General features: G+C 36.4%; 1 protein-coding gene across 4 annotated transcripts; it reads left to right on the top strand.

The window, feature by feature from the left end:
• The first annotated feature begins 231 nt into the window (after window positions 1-231).
• On the top strand, window positions 232-23,001 carry sin3aa (SIN3 transcription regulator family member Aa). 4 transcript variants are annotated; one of them, XM_079411466.1, is made up of 22 exons: window positions 1,702-1,847; window positions 2,403-2,614; window positions 8,182-8,370; window positions 8,476-8,582; window positions 9,478-9,772; window positions 10,920-11,168; window positions 11,251-11,403; window positions 12,682-12,837; window positions 12,963-13,052; window positions 13,160-13,278; window positions 13,544-13,754; window positions 13,855-13,971; window positions 14,057-14,295; window positions 15,065-15,248; window positions 15,334-15,916; window positions 16,094-16,263; window positions 17,318-17,491; window positions 17,580-17,672; window positions 18,009-18,103; window positions 18,237-18,432; window positions 19,920-20,183; window positions 22,572-23,001. In XM_079411466.1, exons 2-21 carry the CDS (start codon window positions 2,435-2,437, stop codon window positions 20,148-20,150), a joined length of 3,831 nt encoding a protein of 1,276 aa, XP_079267592.1. In that variant the 5' UTR covers window positions 1,702-1,847; window positions 2,403-2,434; the 3' UTR covers window positions 20,151-20,183; window positions 22,572-23,001. The 4 variants fall into 4 exon arrangements, with proteins under 4 accessions (XP_079267593.1, XP_079267590.1, XP_079267592.1 ...); XM_079411467.1 differs by lacking the exons at window positions 1,702-1,847; window positions 22,572-23,001 and adding an exon at window positions 232-260 and having other exon boundaries at window positions 19,920-21,396; XM_079411464.1 differs by lacking the exon at window positions 22,572-23,001 and having other exon boundaries at window positions 1,701-1,847; window positions 19,920-21,396.
• The last annotated feature ends 927 nt before the right edge of the window (window positions 23,002-23,928 follow it).

Here is a 23,928-nt window from a genome sequence, read left to right on the forward strand (position 1 = left end):
CTTTGCTGTAAGATATTTAAAATATACTAACACACATTTTTGCGCCTCTAAGTGTCATTTCAGAGTAAATATTAAACCAAAATACAAAGAAAAACCTAGTGGGATACTACAGGAGTGCATCTCTGTGCTTATATGCATTTGGCGGGTCGTATTCAAATCCAGATGACGCATGCGGTTACGTAGACCAATGGGAGGAGAGGGGGGCGTTCCCAACTATTTGTTCCAAACACGAATCCGGAGTGCGAGGTTCTTTTTCGCAGGTATGTAGCAGCTGGGCAAAAGAAAACACATTTATGTTGTCCTCTTTTGATCGAATATACGTTTCTGTCGGTGTTTGAGTGCTTTCTGCAGGGGGCTGGTCGTTCAGGAGATTTTAGTGTATTAATCGGGCTGTTCGTTCGATCATGGCACATTAAGGGGAGGAAAAGGGGCAACTGAAGCTGCAAAGAAACGTGTATCTCTATGTTGTGAGACGTGTGTCCGATGCTTTCCCGAGGGCTTTTCTAACTTGTTTTTGATCTGAAAGCAGCTCTGTCTGATGTTCAGAGGGGGAGGGAAGAGGTGCTCAAACACGGTTAGACATTTTCCCCTTCAGTCTCCCAGTAAACAAAGAATATTAGATCCGCTGGTGTGTTTATGCTGTAATGTATGATCGGATCACAAAGCGAGTCCGTGTTCATGCGATCAGATTTTTAGTTCCCATTTTGACTTTGGGTCTGATTACTAAAGGACAACATGTCATGATAGAGGCGTGTGTGGTTGTGGTGTCATGTTCGTGTGTGCTCGTTCAATCCAGAAATCATGAGATCGTCAAATGTGTCCTTAATAAACGCGTGAGGGTGTTTATGTGCGGATCTTTTGTTCGGTGTCGTGTTATAGCGTTCGCGAACATGCGGAATATTTAAGCGCTTTGCGTCAAAATCAGTCCGAACTTGTTTATTCTGTAAGTTTGAGCTGTTTTGGCTCGTGTTCTTTTGGGTTTTGTCCGTTTTTTTGAGCGAAACGTTGCGCACGCAAACACACACGAGCGAGCCTCGGCTCTGACTGACTGCGGACGGGGCGAGGAATCCCGGGCACTGGCTTAAGCCCCGCCTCTCGTGGGCGGAGCATGGCTATATGAGCCTCACGTCATACATAACGCCCTCTCAGAGTGCCCGACCAATCAGAATTGACGATTCCTCCGCGTAACCGCCCCTTTGTGGTTGCGTCATGCTTTACGCTTTTTCAGAGCGTCTGGCGAGTCCAGAATTCTATAAGAGGCGGTTATTTTAATGAAATCCCTCATTCTGATTGGCCAGCTGTTCTGAGGGGGCGACGTATGACGTAACCTCAGGCAGGAAGTTGCTGAAAGCGTTCAGACATAATGCCGCGACTTTATTAGGAAAATCACAAAGAGTGATGGCGCATTATAGTAAAGTTAAGCCCGCCCAGATCGCTACTCACTCTCCAGTCTAAAAAGTGATTTAGCGTACGTGCTTCTCAAAGCCAGTCGTACTTTCAGGAGTTTGTGTGCGTGTGTGAGTGAGAGAAACGGTAGAGGGTTTGGGCTCAACCCCCCTAACAATGTTAATGCTTGTTTGAGTGACAGTCGAGAGCTTCAATAAAAATACAACCCAATGTCGTCTCCTGAGCAAAGAGCCAATCAGAGACCAAGTGGGCGGAGACGGTTCGCAAAGCCTATGTTAGCCCCGCCCCTCCTCAGCGCTTGTTTTCAACAGGAATTTTCTGCGTTAGTTGATTTTAAACTCCGTTTTAATGTGTTTTATCGGTGTTTTCGGTGTGAGTTTTAGTATCTCGGTGATATTGTAACAGCCGTGGTGTACTATAAGCGCAGCTAACAGAAGCGGGTGAGTCTCAGAGGTATAAAATACAAGTTTTCTTCAGTATTTCTGAACTTTTTTTTCTCTCAATAAGCTGGTTTTCTGTCAGACTGAAATGTCCGACCTTTAGTTTTCTTGGTTTCTTTGATAAAAGCGAAATTCCTGACTAAACTTCGCCGCTTTTAGTCGCGGGTTAGCAAGTTAGCATTAACTGTCTGCATGTGCAGGAGGCACACACACACACACACACACACACATACATATCAAGCACATGTATACAAACTCATATACGTATGAGTATATTCATACACACCTAAGCATTTATATATACACACTCACTATGCACATGCACCGCATACATATTTATATACACATCTGATCATACACATTTATATGTACATGTGCACTCTATTGCTCGTGTGTATATAAGTTACACATCATACACGTTTGTATATATACACATACATTACTGTGGCCTTTATTCATCAGATAGTCTAGACTAGGAGATTGTTTGTTAATGGTTTGGACAACAGCCAAATCATGATATTTAATAAGTTGCTGTCTTTGTCTTGTCTGTTCCAGGTCTTAGTTTCCGTCTTGAGTATGAGTACAGCATGAGGAGGCGTTTAGAGGATCAGGAGCCAGTCTTCACCCCACAACAGCGCCGGCTTCCTGGCAGCGCCGAGGGCTTCCAGCACAGGGTTCTTGCCCCAGCGCCTGCCGTATTCGAGGCTGTGGCTGACAGCATGCAGCCTACTCCAGGAATACAGTATCCGGTTCCCCAGGCATACCAGGTGCAGACACACACCATACACTGTGATGCATTATAGCTCCAAGGAATGTGTTCACACTGCATCCGTTTAATCCAGAGTGACTCCAGAATCTCCAGAGGCCAAAATGATACTTTAGGATCATTGCTGTACTATTATAGTTTATTAGTTTTTCTTATATTTTCTGTTTTTGTTTTACTTGTAGTATTTTTAAAAAGTGTTTGCATTTTTTATTAGTTTTTATTTCAGTTTTAGTTATTTTAGTTCTGTTAAGTACTGCTAAAGTACTACAGTTTAGTAAAACTAAATGAAAATGAGAAGTGTTGCATTGGCAATTAACTGAAATAAAATGAGGTTATTGTTTTTTTATCTTAAATTATATTATAAAATATACATTTGCATTTATATTTGTTTTAATAAAATATATAATCTTGTTCTGAAGATGTTGAAATTTTATATATATATATATATATATATTTCAATATGGCATAAGGCCTGACAACATCTCATCTGACTGTAGTTCACTCTTTACGTATTAGTGCTGTCAAATCGATTAATCGCATCTAAAATAAAACTGTGTAAAGTGTTTACATAATATATGTGTGTGTACTGTTTATAGAAATATACACACATGTATATATTTAAGAAATATATGTAAAATGTATTTATAGTTATATAATAAGTTAAATGTGTGTATATATACACATACACATACATGCATACAGTGAGGGGGGGAAATTATTTGATCCCCTGCTGATTTTGTACGTTTGCCCACTGACAAAGAAATTATCAGTCTATAATTTTAATGGTAGGTTTATTTGAACAGTGAAAGACAGAATAACAAAAAATAAAATAAAAAACATTAAAAAAAAGTTATAAATTGATTTGCATTTTAATGAGTCAAATAAGTATTTGAACTATGGCTGGTAATTTAACATGTTAATTAGATTAATTAATTACGGTTAAAATCTAACACGTTAAAATTAATGCATTTGCCCCGCCCCAGACATATATGTGGGTCATCTGACATTTCATACAGCTGATTGATGACAAATAAGATGCAGGGCAACAACTCACTGCATGATAGAGCCCAGAGAACGTAGTTAGAATGTCCCTAAAATTCAAGATATGGAGCAAAAATTCCCATTTCAGTTTTTGTCTCATATTTACATCATATAGTTAAGCAATATCACACGAGCAATATCACACGAGTGCAAATGTGATACTGATCTTATACAACAGTTCAGTAAGTAAGAAGTTAATATTAGTGTTATTTTAGACACTGTTGTCTGTTTTGCTCAATTTTGCCAACGAAAATATAAAGACAAAGCAGAACTGTTAGTCTCCGAGCAACACACAGCGGCATTTCATTTCGTAATGCACGTTTTGAACAACTTTTGAATAACTTTATTCAATTTCTGTATATTTCCTACTTGCTGAAGGGCACATGTAAATAATGGGTTCATGTGAAGATTGTTTCAAGTTCACTTAAATTAGTTGTTGTTGTTTTTTTAAAGTCTAATTTTAAAATTGATAGCTCTCAATTATACTGTAATGTTGAATGGCTATAGTCAGTGGTTAAGTATTAGGAAAAAAGAACAATTTCCTAGAGACATCAGTAGTATTGGTATCAGTGATACTCACCTTGAGTCACAAAAAAGATATTAAACAAATATTAAAAAATAAACTGTCTTTGTTGTTTCTACATCAATTTGAAGATTGAATATGAAATTATTGCAATATAAAAATATATTTAAAAACTTTCATGCTAGGTGGGATTAATCGCGATTAATTTCGGAAAAAATGTGCGATTATATATGTATATTAACAGCCCTGTCAGTCGATTAAAACAATTTAAATTCAGAGGACTGGAATGGCCACAGCAGAAGCTTGGTTTTGTGCTCCGAGACCCATTTTTGTGTTGTTTTTGAGGTTTGTGTTGTGATTATTGTCCGGTTGGAAGATCCAAACATGGCCCATTATAAGATTTCTAACAGAGTCAGTCACTTATTGATTTTTTTATCTGTTGGCATTTGATAGAATCCATTATGCCATGTGTCTTAACAAGATGTCCAGGACCTCCAGCAGAAATATAGGCCCACAACATAAAAAATACAGCAGTATATTTCATTGTACACATTGGTACCAAACCAATCTTGAGTGTTTGCTGCTAAAAAGCAAATTTTTTAGTTTCATCTGACCATAGAAGCCAGTCCTATTTGAAGTTCCAGTCGTGTCTGATAACTGAATATGCTGGAGTTTGTTATTGGATGAGCTACAAACAACATGTGGTTTTTTTTTAAGGTTTTCTGACCCCGAGACTCAACTATTTTCTGCAATTCTCCAGCTGTGGTCCTTGGAGAGTCTTTAGCCACTCAAACTGTCCTTCTCTCCGTGAATTAGGACGATATAGACACACGTCCTCTTCCAGGCAGTTTCGTAACATTTTATGTTGATTGGAAATTCTTAATTATTGCCCTGATGGTGGAAATGGGAATCTTCACTGCTCTAGCTCTTTTCTTAAAGCCACTTCACTAATTTGTGAAGCTCAGTTATCTTTTGCTGCACATCAGAAATATATTATTTGGGTTTTCTCATTGTGATGATGATTAAGGGAATTTGGGCTTTGTTTTCCCTCCTATTTATATTTCTGTGAAACAGGAAGCCATGGCTGGATAATTTCATGTTCAAAATCACCCTGGAGTGCTCAAAATTGTGAATATGAATGGGAATATACTTCAGAGATGTTTTACTCATAAGAATTTCTAGGGGTGCCAATAATTGTGTCCAACGTGTATTTGAGAAAAACATTTATTTCATAATGATATTTCCCCCCATTTTAAATTCTTATTCTCCAATGAAAGGTTAGATTTTTGTGAATTTTTTAATAAAAGCTCAAAAAGATTAACAATGCAGATTAATTTTCACAGCCGCCTTTGATCATATTTACCAAGGGTGCCGATATTTTTGGCCATGACTGTGTGTGTATGTATATATGTGTGTGTGTATATGTATGTATGTATGTATATGTATGTATATATATATATATATATATATATATATATATATGAAGGAAGGAAGGAAGGAAGAGTTTGGTTCCAAAATGCTATAAATCCATTTTGATTAATTTTAGTAAAAATGTGTATTCTTTACCAAGTGGCAAGATGAAAACCACTATTTTCTGTTTCAAAATTTCACACAGAATGTTTAGGTAATAATAACATTAAAAATTTAATTTTGATTTTCAAAGATTAATGATAAAAACTCATCTTTTTTTCCCCCAAAGTGCAATAAATCCATGACGGGGTTTTTTCCTTCAAAATGCACTGAATCAATATAAAAGTTTATTTTTTCATATTGAAAATACACAAAGTAAGTTGATCCACATATGACAGCCTCTGAACTTGGTCAATACTAATCTTATATACAGGCACTGGACTAAAAATACATTCAATCAGTCTTTGCCATGTTGTATTCATTTAGTTGACTGGTGCTATACACTGTAGGCTATATAGCAAAAACATTAATGGCATTAATAAAGACACTTACACTGATTAGCTATGCGATATCGCGTTCATAATTGAATGTGATTCATCTGCGATTATGAGCGCGATATTGCTCCATCTGAAAACACGTGATGGCGATCACAGAACCGGCTTTACTGACGAGATGCACATGACAATCACATGCGATTTATCGTGCAGCCCTAATTTTTGTTTGTTGATCACAAAGTACAAAGTAGATGAGGAAAACTAGGATGCTGGTTGTATTCAAAGCGCCGCCATTACCGGTACTGTTTATAGTGCGTGGAATGGTGCGCTGTGATTGGTTGAGCGGATTGATCACATTCTGCAGAGAAAGGAGACTGGCGTTTGTCGCGGTTTGGAAAAAAATAACATGAAAATGTTATTTTCAGAATAACACGAAAAATATCGCATTTTGCGTAAAATTAAAAATAGACTTTTCAATACCAACCAGATATAATACTGATTTTGGTGGAAACTCAATTTAAAAAAAAAATGGCATGTATCGCGTTTTGGAACCAAACTCTTCATATATATACATACAGTTCCCCTTCATTTTTTTTCACGGTTTATGTTACTGCCTTATGCTAAACTGCATTAAATTACTTTTTTTTCCCCCACATCAATCTGCACTCCATACACCATATTGACAAAGCAAAAACAGAATTGTCACAACTTCTTAAATTTATTAAAAAAATGAAAAACGTGAGTACATTGCATAAGTATTCATACCCTTAACTAAATATTTAGCTGAAGCACCTTTACAGTCTCAAGTCTTTTTTGTTTGATGCGACAAGCTTTGCTCATCATCATTTGGCAATTATCTGCCATTCTTCTCCTCGCCTCTTCACCTCTCCAGCTCTGTCAGGTTGGATGGGGTCAGATGCACATTTTCAAGTTTCTCCAGAAATATTTGATTAGGTTCAAGCTCAGGCTGTGGCTGTGCCACTCAAGGACATTCATAGAGTTGTCTATAAGCCACTCTTGCTGTGTGCTTAGGGTCACTGTCCTGTTGGAAGGTGAACCTTCTGCCCGTCTGAGATTCTGAATGCTCTGGACTGGGTTTTCATTAAGGCTATCTCAATATTTTGGTGCATTGAGCTATTCTTCTATTCTGAGTCCTTCAGTCCCAGCGACTGAAAAACAGCCCCACAGCATGAGGCTGCTACCAGCACACTTTACTTTTGGGATGGTACTCCGCAGGTGATGAGCAGAGCTGGTTCCCTTCAAACAGGATGCTTAGAATTGAGGTTCATCTTGTTTCTCAGAGTCTGAGGGTCCTTTAGGTGCTTTTTTGTAAATTCCACGTGTGTTTTCTTTTGGCTTCACTGAGGAGATGATTGAGTTTGGCCACACTGCCATAAAGCCCAGATCGGTAGAGTGCTGCAGTGATGCTTGTCCTTCTGTAGATTTCTCCTATCTCCACATATGATCATGGAGCTCAACTAGAGTGACCATCAGGTTCTTCATCACCACTCTAACCAAAGCCCTTCTCCATCAATTGCTCAGTTTGGCCAGGAGGCCAGCTCTAAGAAGAATCCAGGTTGTTTCAAACTTCTTCCATTAAGGGTAACAGAGACTACATGCTTCTGTGACCCTTCAATGAAGCAGAATTATTTTCTGAACACTTCCCCAGATGTGTGGCTTGACGCAAACCTGTTTCTGAGCTCTACAGACAGTTCTTTTGACCCCAGGGCTTGGTTTTTGCTCCGATATGCATTATCAGCTTTTGGACCTTTTATTAAGACGTGTGCCATTCCAAATCATACCCATTTAATTGAATTTGCCACAGGTTACCGTCACTGAAAGTCTAGTAACACCTACAAGCATTATGAATGCTCCTGAGCTAAATACCAACTGTCCCAGATAAGGGTACGAGTACTTATGCAATGGAATCATTTAGGTTTTTTATTTTTAATAAATTTGCAAAGATGTTAAAAAAACTTCTTTTTTTTCCGCAAGGCACTATATATGTATATGTATGTGTATATAGAGAGAATATATACTTGGAGAGAATCTCACAGAGGCTCCACATAGCTGAGATCTTTGCACCGTTTCTGATTTTAGGTGTCCACAGTGGCCCAAAGCTCAAGTGGTCACGGTCACACACCCAGTCCGGCGGCGGCCCACAGTGGTGCTCACCATCATGGTCCGGCAGTGGTCCAGGCCCACGGTCCACCACCGGTGCAGGGCCACAGTCACCCGCCCACCCCCTCCGCATCCGCACAAGGGCAGCAGCAGTTCCAGAGACTCAAGGTGAGACGGGATTTTGTGTTTGGGTTGTTTTGGAGTCAAACCAATCCAGTCTTGCAATAGCAGCTGTGTGTGAGATAAACTATATTGTTGTTTTCCTTCCTGCAGGTGGAGGATGCACTGTCTTACCTGGACCAGGTGAAGCTACAGTTTGGCAATCAACCACATGTCTACAATGATTTCTTGGATATCATGAAAGAGTTTAAATCTCAGTGGTGAGTTTATTCAAATGTAGGGTTGTCATACAATTTTAATAGCTGATACTGATACTAGTGAAACCTCACGATTCTAACTAATATGTTAAACACTTCACAATAAACATCAGTTAGTTAACATTAGGTATCATGAACACTTAGCATAACGTATTAATCTAGATTAATGTTAATTTCTACTGCAAAAATTGCAAATTGATCATACAGTTAGTTTATTATACCTATCAAATTGCAGCTTTATTTTAAAGTGTTACCATTTATTATCCTAAATATCAACAAAGTAAGTGATTAGATATTACACTGCCGTTTAAAGGTTTGGGGTCTGTAAGATTTTTTTTATTTTTGAACGTAGTCTTTTATGCTCATCAAGACTCATCAAGATTGGATGAAAAATAAAGTAAAAACAGTAATGTGAAATATTTTCTATTTGAATATATTTTAAATTGTAATTTGTCTATGATCAGAAATCATTGTATAAGAAACATTTCTTATTTTATTGAATGGTTGCATAATATTTTTGTGGAAACGGTTTTCAGGATTCTTTGAAGAATAAAAAGTTTAAATGCACAACATTTATTTGAAACAGAAATATTTTGTAACATTAAGTGTCTTTACTGTCACTTTTGAGAAATTTAATGTGCCCCTGCTGAATAAAAGCATGCATTTTTTTTTATCGATTAAAATAATATAAATAAAAATGAACATTGCTTTCATTAAATTCTTATGATGTTTTTTTTTCACTTAATGGAACCCATGTTGTCAGAAAAATGTTATCGCCGTGTTCCCACATTCAAATCCTACCCTGCACAATTTCTCACAGTGGTAGATAGTTTTACTGGGAAGTAGTTAATCATAATTAATCATTTTGAATACTATCTCTCTCTTTCCCATTCTGCAGTATTGACACCCCAGGCGTAATCAGCAGGGTGTCGCAGCTCTTTAAGGGTCACCCTGATCTCATTATGGGGTTTAACACGTTTCTTCCGCCGGGATACAAGATTGAAGTTCAGACCAATGACCTGGTTAACGTGACTACACCCGGTCAGATCCACCACATCACACCTCACGGTATCTCCGTGCAGAACATCCCCACCAGACCGCCACCTCCACCACCGCAGCTCCCGAATCAGGTCCCCGCAAACCCTCCCAGCCTGGCATCCACACCTCCCGCCCAACCCACGCCGAAAAGCAAGGTACTCAGACTAAAAGTCAAGCTAATTTGCAGGGTTAATGTTTACAAGGTCCCTGTGGGTCCTTAAAAAGTCTTAAATTTTATTGTTTCATCTTGTGTATACAATTAAAGTTTCAAATGTCTTAAATGCAGTGTTATTTTAGTATCATAATAGATACTATTATAGTTCATTCATATTATATATTGAATTAATAATTTTATGTTTTTGTCATTTTCAGTAGATTTTAGTTTCTATAAATTTTTTAGTTTTAGATATTTTAGTACATCAATCTAAAATAATGTCAGTATTGGCATATATCAGTTAATGTTTGTATGATTTCAAGTAGTGAATTTTTTTTTTTATGGTTTTAATTTTAGTATAACTACAATAACCCTGCTTTAAATGGTTATAGAAGTCCTAATTATCATTTTAAGCAAATTTGGGGAAGAATCACTAAACTTAAGATGATTATTAAAATTCAAAAGGCAATGATTTCATTAGTCAATTGTAAAAAAAAAAAAGTGATGCTGTTACGGATTCTTCAGGCTCACGTTTTCAGAGAAGTTTGCAGTCAATGAATACTGCATGTTTATGCCAAGCGATTACTTGAACTACTATGGATGAATTGACACAGTTTACTTTTTGGCTTTTATATTGTAATATGTTGTATATCAGGTGTAGGCAACGTTGCTCCTGGAGTGCCGCTGTCCTGCAGAGTTTAGCTCCAACCCTAATCAAACACACCTGAACAAGCTAATCAAGGTCTTCAGAATTACTAGGGCTACAGGCAGGTGAGGTTTTTATTTTTCAGGGTTGGAGCTAAACTCTGCAGGACATCGGCACGCCAGGACTGACGTTGCCTACCCCTGTTGTAGATGGTTGTAACATCATCTATTTGAATCATCAGCTAAAAGTAGCACTAAAGTTAGCAATGACATTTCAAAATTAGAGTCCCAGGGATTCCAGGCTTTTTGTAATTAAAAGTTTTGCATTATGCATAATTTTTTTGGTTAACCAGTTTCAGTGTTTAGATGTTATGGGTTTGTTTTATATGATTATACCGTAATATTTTATTCGTGGAGGTCTTAAATATGATTTTAAAAACCCTGCATATACCTTGGTTTAGTCTGGATCACTGATATTTTTCCATCTCTCTCTCTCTGTAAAGCCACTGCAGTCTCCTGCTCTGACTCCAAGCAGTCATCCCAGTCCGTCCATCCCTCCGTATGCGTCCCCTCGTTCGCCCCCACTGCAGCCCCACACCCCCGTCAACAGCATGCCCACCGCCCCGCCGCTGCAGAACAACCAGCCCGTGGAGTTCAACCACGCCATCAGCTACGTCAACAAGATTAAGAACCGCTTCCAGGGCCAGCCCAACATCTACAAATCCTTCCTCGAGATCCTGCACAAGTACCAGGTCGGGGCAAAAACCTGAAAACACTTCTCAAATAAATTATACTTCACAATCCACTTACGCATGTACTTGTTTCGTTAATCAGAAGGAGCAGCGTAATGCTAAAGAAGCGGGCGGGAGTTACACCCCAGCCCTGACCGAGCAGGAAGTTTACGCTGAGGTGGCCCAACTCTTCAAAAACCAGGAAGATCTGCTCTCTGAGTTTGGACAGTTCCTGCCGGACGCCAACAGCTCTGTGGTGAGTTTGATCTGGCTCTGCCTCCACTCTGACCCCGCCCACTGGACTGATGCATAACTCCAGTTTTAGAATCTTTTAATCTATACTCTTTAACCGAAAATCATAAACTGTCATTTTCAGAAGTTCAGGGTCAGTTTAATCTGGTTTTCTGCTATTTTAGTGTCATTGAGATTCTATTATAGTTTTTATAAATATTTTGATATTTGTAGTTTATTAAGTCAGGGCTTGACGCTTACTTTTTTCACATGTGCTCCTAAATTGAAAATTTAATCTAGGATTTTCCAATGAAAATTGCTCAAATAATGGTTGAATTGTTTTCTTAAAAAAGGGATATAAGGAGACATCTACAAGCAGAATTAATTTAAAAGAGGATTTTAAATGTTTCTGCTTCAAACTGTTGTTAATAATTATGTAAATGTTTTATATCGTTCAGAAATTTGAGGTCAGTAAGATTTTTATTGTTTTTTAAAGAAGGCTCTTATGCTCATCAAGACTGCTTTTTTGATAAAAAAAATTAAAATTTAAAAAACGTAATATTGTGAAATATTATTACAATTAAAAATATTCTATTTTAATATAATTTAAAATGTAATTTATTCCTGTCATGCAAAGCTTAATTTTTAGCATCATTATTCCAGTTTTTAGTGTCACATGATCGTTCAGAAATGATTCTAATACGCATTCTTTTTTGGAGCCTATAATACTTTTTCCAGATTCTTTGATGAATAAAAAGTACAGCATTTATTTAAAATATAAATCTTTTGTAACAAATTCACACTACTGTTCAAAAGTTTGTGGCAAGTATGTTTTTTCGTTGTTGTTGGGGTTTTTTTTTTCTCCTTTGAAAGAAATTACTACCTTTACTCAGCAAGGATATGTTAAGTGATAGTAAAGATGCATACGGTTACAATAGATTTTTATTTATTTATTTTTTTCAATATTTATTTAATTATATAATAGCTTTTTGAAGTTTAATTATCACTTTAGGACGTATCGCCATTACTGTTTTTCTACCTTTCTTTAAATTAAAATTAATTAATAGTTAATACAATTAATTAATAGTATGTAATACCATTTAAGGTATTTGACTTTTTATTACTTTAAATTTCATAACTCCTAAATACATTTCACACATCTATTTTTAGTCGCAAATGTGAGTGAAATGCTCGCACTGACTCGTCCTGTAATTTTTATTTCAGTTGTAGTTTTGGTTATTTTGGTAGAATATGTTACACTAAGTGAAAATGACGCATGTTTCCTGCTATGAATTTCCTCTAGCTGCTGAGCAAGACGACAGCAGAGAAGGCTGAATCTGTGCGTAATGATCACGGTGGAACGGCCAAGAAACCACAGCTCAATAACAAGCAGAGGCCCAATCAGAACGGCTGCCAGATACGCAAGCACTCGACTACAGCCGTCACCCCACCTGTGAAGGTATGGGAAATTGTCAAATTCATGGAAATATGTTTCATTATATACTGAATGAATTTCGTAGTATTCGGCATGTTTATTTGTAGAATTACTTTCTTGATATCGGACTTTTTTCCCTCTTTTTCCAGAAAAAGCTCAAGTTAATGAATATTAAAGATTCATCCGTGGCAGAATCTGGCAAACATGGTGGAGGAACAGAGTCTCTATTCTTTGACAAAGTGAGTTGCTTCGGGTCAACGTAGGGATGTTGATGTAATATGCAGGTTGTTTTTATCTCAAAAGTTTTGATTTCCTATTTTGACTTGCATTATTGGTGCATTCGTAGGTGCGGAAAGCTTTACGAAGTGCTGAAGCATATGACAACTTTCTCCGGTGCCTGATCATTTTTAACGAAGAGATAATTTCTCGTGCTGAGCTGGTTCAACTTGTGGTTCCATTCCTGGGGTAAGTCCAGTTTGAAGTCGATTTTAATTTAATTTTTATTTATTTATTTTAGTTTAATTTATTTATTTAAATGTATTTGATTGAAATAAACTACAGATTAATTTTTTGTATTTATTTTTGTTGCAGAAATGATTTTGCAGTAGGTGGTAGATTTGTTTTGCCATTCATTTTTATTTTTATTCACTTTTGTATTACAAAGCTGCCTCCAGTATTTATTTTGCAGTGGTGGATTTGTGTTTTTACTAATTAACCCATTTATCCCCAGCAAATTTCCTGAGCTGTTCACTTGGTTTAAGAACTTCCTTGGATATAAGGAGATGTCACACCTGGAGAGGTACCCAAAAGAAAGAGCCACTGAAGGAATTGCCATGGAAATTGACTACGCTTCATGCAAGCGTCTGGGCTCTAGTTATCGAGCTTTACCCAAAAGCTACCAGCTTCCCAAATGCACAGGAAGAACATCACTCTGTAAAGAGGTTAGAGAGGATTTCTCCCTAACAGCAGCTTTTTAATGATGAGCATGCATCATATGACACAAGCTTTTATTAAGAAACTGGTTCTTTGTGGATGCATCAGGTGCTGAATGATACCTGGGTTTCCTTCCCCTCCTGGTCTGAGGACTCGACCTTCGTCAGCTCCAAGAAGACTCAGTATGAAGAGCACATGTACAGGTGTGAGGACGAGCGATTTGAGGTGAGGCGCTTACACACACAAGAATTTTTACTGGTTCCACTTGCTGTTGTGATGTAATTCTTGCTAACGATGTCGTTGACTTCAGCTGGATGTCGTCTTGGAAACCAACCTGACCACCATTCGTGTGCTGGAGGCGGTTCAGAAGAAGCTGTCTCGGATGTCTGCGGAAGAGCAGGCGAAATTCCGACTGGACAACACTCTGGGCGGCGGCTCGGAGATCATCCACAGGAAAGCCATCCAGAGGATATATGGAGACAAGGCTCTGGACATCATCGATGGACTGAAGAAGAATCCGGCTGTGTCTGTTCCCATTGTACTCAAGAGGTTAGAGAGAATGACCTTCAAAAGGCCTGCTGCATTACGTATGTCGGGGTTTTGACTCTGGCCCTCAGAGTCCACTTTCCTGCAGACTTTATCTCCAGCCTAACCTGACTGTGACTTTCCAGTTATCCTGAAGACCTTGATTAGTTAGTTCAGGTGTGCTTGATTAGGGTTGGAGTGAAACACTGCAGGGAAGTGGACCTCAAGGGCCAGAGTTGAGAACCCCTGATGTATATTATATTACATTGTAGTGTATTATTTGAACTTAGTGGTTGAACAGTGTGGGTTTTTCAAATCTTTTAAATGCATTTATTGTCATTTATTTCCTTTACCAGACAGGGTTTGTGTTGCATCGGCAATAATATTACTTTATAATTACTCAATACATTGTAATATATTGTGATATTCATGTAGGTGTGTGTGTGTGTGTATATATATGTATTTGTTTTATTTAGTTATCTAAAGTCATTTATTTATTTTACAAACTGCTTTATGTACACATACACACATATATTTGTGTTTATCAGTAGTGGTTTAACAATTATCAATAATATAAAAAATATATATATATATATATATATATATATATATATTTTATTATACTGGATTATCCTAAAATAGTGGTTGACCAATTTGGGTTTTTAAAGCTTTCATTTTATTGCCAGTATTTGTTTTTATTTAGTTGTTTCCATTATCTAGATTTTAGCTGTTAAAGTTTTGTTGTTGTTGAAATCAAATTATTTTAACATAAGTTAAATATCCATCTTCTCAGGCTAAAGCTGAAGGAGGAAGAGTGGCGTGAAGCTCAAAGGGGTTTTAACAAGATCTGGAGAGAGCAGAATGAGAAATACTACCTAAAATCTCTGGACCATCAAGGCATTAACTTCAAACAGAATGACACTAAGGTGCTGCGCTCGAAAACGCTTCTCAACGAGATCGAGAGTATCTTTGATGAGGTGAGACGCTCTTTATCCTCTAGAGGAAGTTAAAAGTGTTTGTTCCTCTCAGATAAACTTGATTGATGGTTGTGTGTTCGTTTAGCGGCAAGAACAGGCTTCGGAGGACAACAGTACGTCTCCTAGCGAGCCTCACCTGACGCTGACCTACGAGGACCGTCAGATTCTGGAGGACGCGGCGGCGCTAATCATCCATCACGTGAAACGCCAGAGCAGCATCAATAAAGAGGACAAATACAAGATTAAACAGATCATCTACCACTTCATCCCCGACATGCTGTTCTCCCAGAGAGGAGTGTTGTCGGACGTTGAAGAAGACGATGATGAGGAAGACATGGACCTCGACGAGGGGGCGTCGAAGAAGCACAACGGGCTAACAGGAGGAGTTAGCAGCAGCCCGACAAAGACCAAACTGCTGTTTAGCACATCCACGGCTCAGCGGCTGCGCTCCTGCGAGGACGCGTATAATCTGTTTTACGTGAATAACAACTGGTACATCTTCCTCCGGCTGCACCACACCCTGTGCTCGCGTCTGCTGCGGCTCTATGCGCAGGCCGAGCGACAGATCGAACAGGACCTGAAGGAGCGCGAGTGGGAGAGGGAGGTGCTCGGACTCAAACGGGACAAAAACGACAACACTGCCGTCCAGCTGCGTCTGAAGGAGCCCAGTGAGTGACGAAACTAGCTAACAATTGTTTTATCAGAATAACTGATGAATTGTGCACAGTAAGATCAGAAGCATTTATTAAGGAATTGAATTCAATTTCATGTTGATTTTTTTAAGTCTGGTGGATGTTTGTTGCTGTTTTTGAACTGATTGTATAAACTCTCACTCTCTCTTTCAGTGGACATAGATGTGGAAGATTATTACTCGGCGTTTCTGGAGATGGTGCGTAATCTGCTGGATGGGAATATGGAGGCGTCTCAGTTCGAGGATTCGCTCCGAGAGATGTTCACCATTCACGCCTACATCGCCTTCACCATGGACAAGCTCATCCAGAACATAGTCAGACAGGTCCGTCTGCCCAAATCCACTCACATAATCATAGTATAGTGCTTTTGCATGTAATGCCTAAAAAAACATGCTTTGAAGTTTCAAGATTAATCGCTTTTTGTATTCCCCAATTGTAAGTCGCTTTGGATAAAAGCGTCTGCCAAATGACTAAATGTAATGTAAATGAAGTGATTATATTAGAAATTTTTGTCTTGATATTTTCAATATAGTGCTAGTTGTTTTATTATATTGTATTATATTATATTTAGAATATTTTTATATTTTTTATTTTATTATTTTCATTATACATCAAAATTGTAAAAAATTAAATGTATAAATAATTAATAGTAATATATAAAGTATATTATAAAATATAAAGGGAATAAATAGTGTGTAATAAACAAGACAATCAAAAAACTGAGCTACAAAAAAGGCTCGTTCTAAACTTCCACAAATATATTGAATGTTAAATGTTACTTTTTTATTATGAAAAAAGGTTTAATAAATATTTTTTGATATTTAAAAAAATAACAATGTAGAAAAAATGTATAAAGTCAATAAATAGTGAGTAGCGTGAATAACAGATTAAATTTAAATTACGAAAATGACTTTGTTCGAAATGTGTACCATTATGGTATTTTTTTTTTTTTTCTCAGTTTATGGAATTTATAATCATTATTTTATAAATTAGTTGTTTTTTTACGGTTTTTTTATATTTGTTTATTTCCTTTTATATATTTAATTTAACATATCTTGTGTAAAATGTGTGCACATTATTAACACACAAATATATAAATGTATATATTCAGAATTTGTATTTTAATTTTTCATAATTAGTTTAATAACTTTAAAAAATATATATTTCTATTCTTTCACTATATATGTAGGTATGTGTTTGTTTTTTTCCTTGTTATTAAAATAGTTCAAAGTCCAAAAAGATAATTTATTAAACTAAGTTATATAGAAATCAAAAATTCATAGTACAGTGTCTCAAAAGATTCCTCTACGATTTTTAAATCCTTGATTTGCCTTGTAGGATTTGAACATCTCTTCTTCTCTCTGTCTGTAACTGTAGCTCCAGCACATAGTGAGTGAGGAGATCTGTGTTCAGGTCACTGAACTGTACCTGAGTGAGAGCAGCCACTCAGCCACAGGTGGATCTCTGCTCACACAGAGCAGCAGGGCACCGGCGGAAGTGTCTTACCAGCGCAAAGCCGAGCAGCTCATGTCCGACGAGAACTGCTTTAAGGTAGAGCTCCGACCTAGTGCGTGCTAGAGAAGGCCACACGGAGAGTCTCACTGTATTAAGAGTCTAATCTCTCTTTCTCTCGCTCTAGTTGATGTTCATGAAGAACCGAGGGAACGTTCAGCTTACTGTGGAGCTCCTGGACACGGAGGAGGCGAACTCAGAGGGGCCAATGGAGATCGAGGTGAGCTTCACTTATTGATTTGCAGATCAAACATGGATGCGAATGTACACACTATCTCCCCGTCTAAATACTGTAAAGCTGATATAAAGCCACCCAGCTTTATATCAAGCCGATGTAAAGCTGCTTTGACACAATTTGCATTGTTAAAAGCGCTATACTAATACTTGACTTGACTAAACTAACATTAAAAAAAAATATAGACTTAAAAATACTAAAAATGAGTTAAGAAAAATTACTAAAATTTTAATTAAAATTGAAATGGAAAAAATTATTAAATGATAGCATCTCACTGGTACTAAAATAATATATTTTCCCTGTTCTCGTGGTCACATGTAGCGCTGGTCGGATTACGTTGTGCGGTATCTGTCGGCTGATTTCTCATCTCCAGACCTGAGGGATCATCTGTCTCAAAAGCCTGTGTTTCTGCCAAGGTACCCTGTGTTTGTGACCCTTGACCCCTGAACTTCCCAACCATTGAATCTCAGCATTCAGACTGTTTTCATGCAACAGAGAGGTTCACAGCGGTAAATACTGTTGGTTTATCATCCTCCTCCGTTTGTGTAGGAACCTGCGGCGGATCCGTAAGTGTCAGCGTAGCCATGAGTCTCAGGAGAAGGAGGTGAAGGACGGAGGCAGAAAAGAGAACGCAGACAGCGTGAAGATGGAGTGCATGTTCAAACTCAACTCCTATAAAATGGTGTACGTCTTCAAATCCGAAGACTGCATGTACAGACGTACCGCGCTGCTGAGAGCCCAGCAGGTAAGATGACTACTTACAATCACAATCATGTTTTTGATGTTCGCCAACACTGATTTTCTCTAAATGTCTGATACGGAAGAAATGTCTCCAGTTTTTTTTTTTTGAGTAATTTTTTTTGTTTGTTTTTGTTCATTTAAGCACTTGAAAAACTGAAAAATCAATATCTGTGCATATCAATATCTAGTTAACATTTATGAGAGAAGCCATCTTTTTTTTATCCCATGAACACATGAACTAGCACATCTGTAACTTACCTGTCCCCTACTTTTTGTTTTGTTTTGTAAATTTACCACATTTGAAATTGGTTGCAGTTAGGTCATGTTTTTAGTATCATGTTTTACATGGTTTTAAAAACATAAAGTCTAACATCTCACTTATATATTTAAATATACAAAAAATTATTAGTATGAAACTGCAAATACATAGTTTAATAATTATATTATAGTATATATTATGGGTTTTTAATATTTATATTATGGTATAAAAAAGGATAGTATATTAATAATAATTAATATTTATTTTAATAATATTTTATATTGGAACATATTAATATAATTATACACATTTTTTGTTTGTTTGTCGCCAAAAGTATTATTTACTTTAGTAGCATTAAAAGAATGAGATATTGATAAGATTTAATATTTAAACTGATAGTATTATATATTTAAATACATTCTCATTTTGCAATTATGTGTATTTAATATACTTAATTACATTCTCAGTTTATGTGCAATATAATTTTTCCTCTGTTACTAATATGGGTTTTTAAATATTTATATTTATAGTATTCATATTAATAAGAGGATATTAGCAGGACTTATTATTTATAGTCATAGTATTATATTTTATTATTATTATTATATAATATCATAATACGATTTAATATTTATATTAATGTCATTTTTATATATATATAATATATATAACTTGTGCAATATTTTTTTCTTTGTAGCCAATAGTATTAATATTCACATTAATAGTATGTAAAAGGATAGAATATTGATAGGATTTAATGTTTAAATTGATGATGTTATATAATTAAATAATTCTCATTTTGCAATTACATTTTTGTATTTAATCATTAAATACATTCAATATTTATATTTATTCAATACATTTAATATTTACATTGCTAGTATTATATTTTATTATTATATAATTACATATGTTCTCAATTTATGTATTTTTTTTATTTTTTATTTTTATTTATTTTTTTTGGGGGGAAGTTGCCAATGTGGGATTTTTGTTTTTTTTTTTCAATCAACAATATCAACAAATAGTCATCTATCTGAAACTTTAGAGTTTTTGCCAAGCTACTTCCAGAATTCCAAAAATAAATAAATAATGAAAGTTTCACCTTTAGCAAATTTTTTTATTTTAAAAAATATTATGGCTGTGAAAATTTGTACTTGATGTGAAAAGTCTTACTCGTCACTCAGCACAGTGACTCACCCACCGCTCTGGCACTCTCTCTCTCTCTCTCTCAGTCTCACGAGCGAGTGAGCACACGTCTGCACCAGCGCTTTCACGCCTGGACTCAGCGCTGGGTGAAGGAGCACGTGACCAGAGACATGGTTGCTGAAACCAGCAGGTGGCTCATGGGAGAAAGGCGGGAGGGACTGGTGCCCTGCTCCACCACCTGTGACCCCGAGATCCTTCACTTCCAGCGCATTAATAAGTACAGAGTCCAGTACGGCAGTGTCCACAAGAGCCCGTGACATCAGCGGAAAGGGGCGGAGCTCAGCGACGACGTGAGATTTTTAACAGTGTTTTTGTTTTCCCTTTTTATAAGCTGTTCCTGCAGAAACGCAGGTCACCCAGTGCCAAAAAACACAGGGTTGAAGACCTGTCAATCAAACCCAGCCCGGACCAATCAGCACAGCTCTTACCGTAGACCAGCCCACCGATCCGATACATATATCGGATTCCGCTCATCTCTTGAACGCCAGTCGAGTGTGTTCACTGGTTTTTGATGGTTAACTTCACAGGCAGCAGATCCGAGAAAGTGGCGGAAAAGTCTGAATCAGACTTTTTACAAAAAAAAAAAAAAAAAAAAAACGTTTTGGGATAAGTGCACTTAACTTTAACGTGACTTTAAGAGGGTTATTCTGCCACATCATTTCAGAGAACAAAGATCTGAAGTGTGAATTTAACATTGTAATATTAAAATGAAGAAAAATCAGTTTTTACTTAAAAATATAGGCAAAAAAATATAAATGCGACAGCAATAAAAATCCAAGACCTGTGTGAAGGCGTGTTATGAATCAGAAAACACTTATATCTGCTCCATACACCAGCTTACAGTGAACATGACCTGTGAATTACACACACACACTTAGTTCAACAGTTTTGTAAATACAGTGTAAATATCACCAGACCTTTTTTATGCCAGATGTGTGTTGTGTTTAGTGCTTCAGTGTGGCGTTTATGGAGAAAAAAGCGGGAACCACATGGAAAATGATGACAGGATGGTTTATTACAGTTTTTACCAAAGGGAGTCGATTATTAAGGTTAGGGTTTGTTTTCTTTCTCCTTTTGTGTGTTTCCTTTGTTCTTCTATTTTGTCTTCCTTTCGTTTTCTTTTTTTTATTAGTAAAAATGTTAATTAAAGTAGAAATGTATCCAGGTTCTTGTTTTTGCAATGGAAGTTTTTATAAGAAAACAAAGCATTTTAATTTTTGAAGTTTGAATATGGATCTCGTTTCTGTACACTTTTATCACTGACCATTTTCGATAGACCTTCAGCCGTGTCCTCTGGCAAACACACGCAGACACAACTCTTATGAATGTAAAGGTGGTCTTTATCGTTGTCAGAGGTTTCAGTCTTCACTCTGGATAGATTTCTGCTGGACAAATCTAAATATAAATATATATACACATTTTAAAAATGAGTCGCACAGCATGTCATTTATAGACCCTTTATTTGCATATTATTTAAATTAATAAAAATTACATTTGTAGCATAAACATTTGGCTTGTTTTTGAATTATTCATGTTATGCAAAAATTTTATATTTGCTGAAATGCACCAAGTGCATTAGGTTTTGTGGGTGATCAGGGTGTAGTTGTCATCTGTGGCCACCAGGAGGCAATGCACCTCATAGATCTGATGCTCTGTGGTTTTCTCTATAGAGGGTGTGTGTGTGTGTGTACGTACACACACACACTATAATTTTATAAAAAGTACTACAACATTTGAAGTGGATCAAAAAATTTCATCAAAGTTGTCCTAAAACCAAAATTCTTCAATTTTGAACTTTTTTTTTATCCTCTTCAGATGTTTATATATATATATATATATATATATATATATATATATATATATATATATATATATATATATATATATATGCTACTATAAATTTATTTAATGTATTAAATATTTTAGTATTCAAGTATGCACACACAATTGTCTAATTTAAATATTTTATATTATAAATTGCTATACATATTTACCTTTTAAATATTTTAAATGTGTGTGTGTATAAACGCATGTATGGAAACATGGCACGTACCTTAGTCCAGTTATCTTGCATTACAAATAAAATGATTTAGCATTTTCATTCAGTTTTGTGTATAATGTAAAATGAGGTGTCATCATACATGTGACTGATATGAGTTCAGATATGGAAATGTAAAATCAAGTGTTGTATTCTGTAGATTTTGGTCGTGTATGTATTCTAGGCATATTTGTATAGTGCGCACAGCATACATGCTGCAAAAATGTAGTATGCTATTCCAAAAACAGTCTTTCTCTTTCTTTTCAGTCAAGACTTTTACACTTTCTTTTAATCTGTTACTATTTGTCTGCAATGCCTGAAGAAAGCTGTCTGTTAGCAATTCCATTCATCCAGCCTATATATCAGCATTCATATCAGAGAATGATTTTACATCGCAATTGGTATATGTTTACATAAAGACGTTTAACGAGGTAAAATGAATAATGAGATAAGCAGACAGGCACCGAAAAACTCCTGATTGGAAGCGAAAGGTGCAAAATAATTAATCCACAGGACTGGAATGATCCGTGAGTGCATGTTAGTGACTAGACAGAATTGTTTTGGACAGGTGAAGGATGGTGCTTTTTCTTCAGCCCAGTCAGAGTGACCCAGATTGTTGTGTGTGTCTGTGACTTGACAGGTGCTGCGTGTCTCCTGCAGAGAGCTAACGAGAGAGAGAGAGAGACAGACTGCGCTGTCTGAGGTGTGTGTGGGAGAGAGACAGACGGATACCGAGGGAACCTTCATTAGTCTGATCTGGCGTCTCTATAAGCTGATCTAACTGTCAAATAAACTCTAGTCATGCAGAGCCAACTTATCCTCATAAAGTCTGGCCTGCTTTGCTGATTTTTCTGGCTGAACAGGAAGTCGTTTAAGTGATAGTTCCACCATAAATTAAAATAATTTACTCCCCTTCATCTCGTTCCAAACCGATATGACTTTGTCTTACGTGTAACATAAAATAAGATGATTTTGAAATATAGGCTATTCGAAGTGTTTTTGTTCATATAAAGTCAGTGGGGTCATAAAATAAATAAAAATAAATCCATCTGCTTTTGTGTTTTGATGCCACAGACTCCGTCATATGTTGTTTGTGTTTGGATGAATCCAGGGTGATTGTTATCATAAACTACACTTTTTTTTTTTCTTTTTTTTTTTAGGGTCTTTAGCTGTATTTTGCCTGACCCGCCCAAAATAGCAGATTCCGTGTTCTGATTGGTCAGATCGCCTGTCAATCAAACTCCCGGAACGATGTTATTAAGAGTTAGGCTAATTGCATAATGTCCCGTTTAATGAGCCACCAGTACTTTTTCTGTTATTTTACAGATTTATTTACAGTGTAAAACTAAGATTATGAAAAGCATCTTTATTAATTGAAATGAAACTTAAATCAAATACAAATATAAGATGAAAATTAAATATGAACTGTAATGTTTAAATTGAGGTACTAAAACTAGGCCTATTACCTGGAAAGAGATAAAAAACCTAAAAATAAATACATCTAAATAGTAGGCTGTGTAATATTAAGGGAGGGGGGGGCAATAATAAATAACAAAAGCACATAGCAAAATTACTAAAAATTAAAATAGGCCTAAAATGAATAAAAAATAAAAGCTAATTTAAAAAATTATAATGCCAAAATAGCACTGGATGTTTTCAAATTAAGTACCTTAAAATGTATTTAACATTTACTTTAATACATTATTATTAAAAAAGGTTAATAAGGAATTGTGGGTAATGTAAGTAAAAAAATATATAGTACAGGAAAAATTTTGGGATTTGAGATGCATCAAAGGTGTTCATACACAATTTTTAATTAGCCTGTTTCTTCCATGTGGTGTAGTTACGATCTCTGTCAGCAGGGGCAACGACTAACCAGTCGAACCGTGAGCCTGATGCGCTAATCCTGATCGTGCACGCTATTTAGGATGCATAATATGCAAATCTGGATCCGGAGAAATTCATTCTGCATAGCTGTTGCATCAAACGCCAAACGA

Source organism: Barbus barbus, assembly GCF_936440315.1.
Source record: "Barbus barbus genome assembly, chromosome: 48".
Classification (NCBI taxonomy): domain Eukaryota; kingdom Metazoa; phylum Chordata; class Actinopteri; order Cypriniformes; family Cyprinidae; genus Barbus; species Barbus barbus.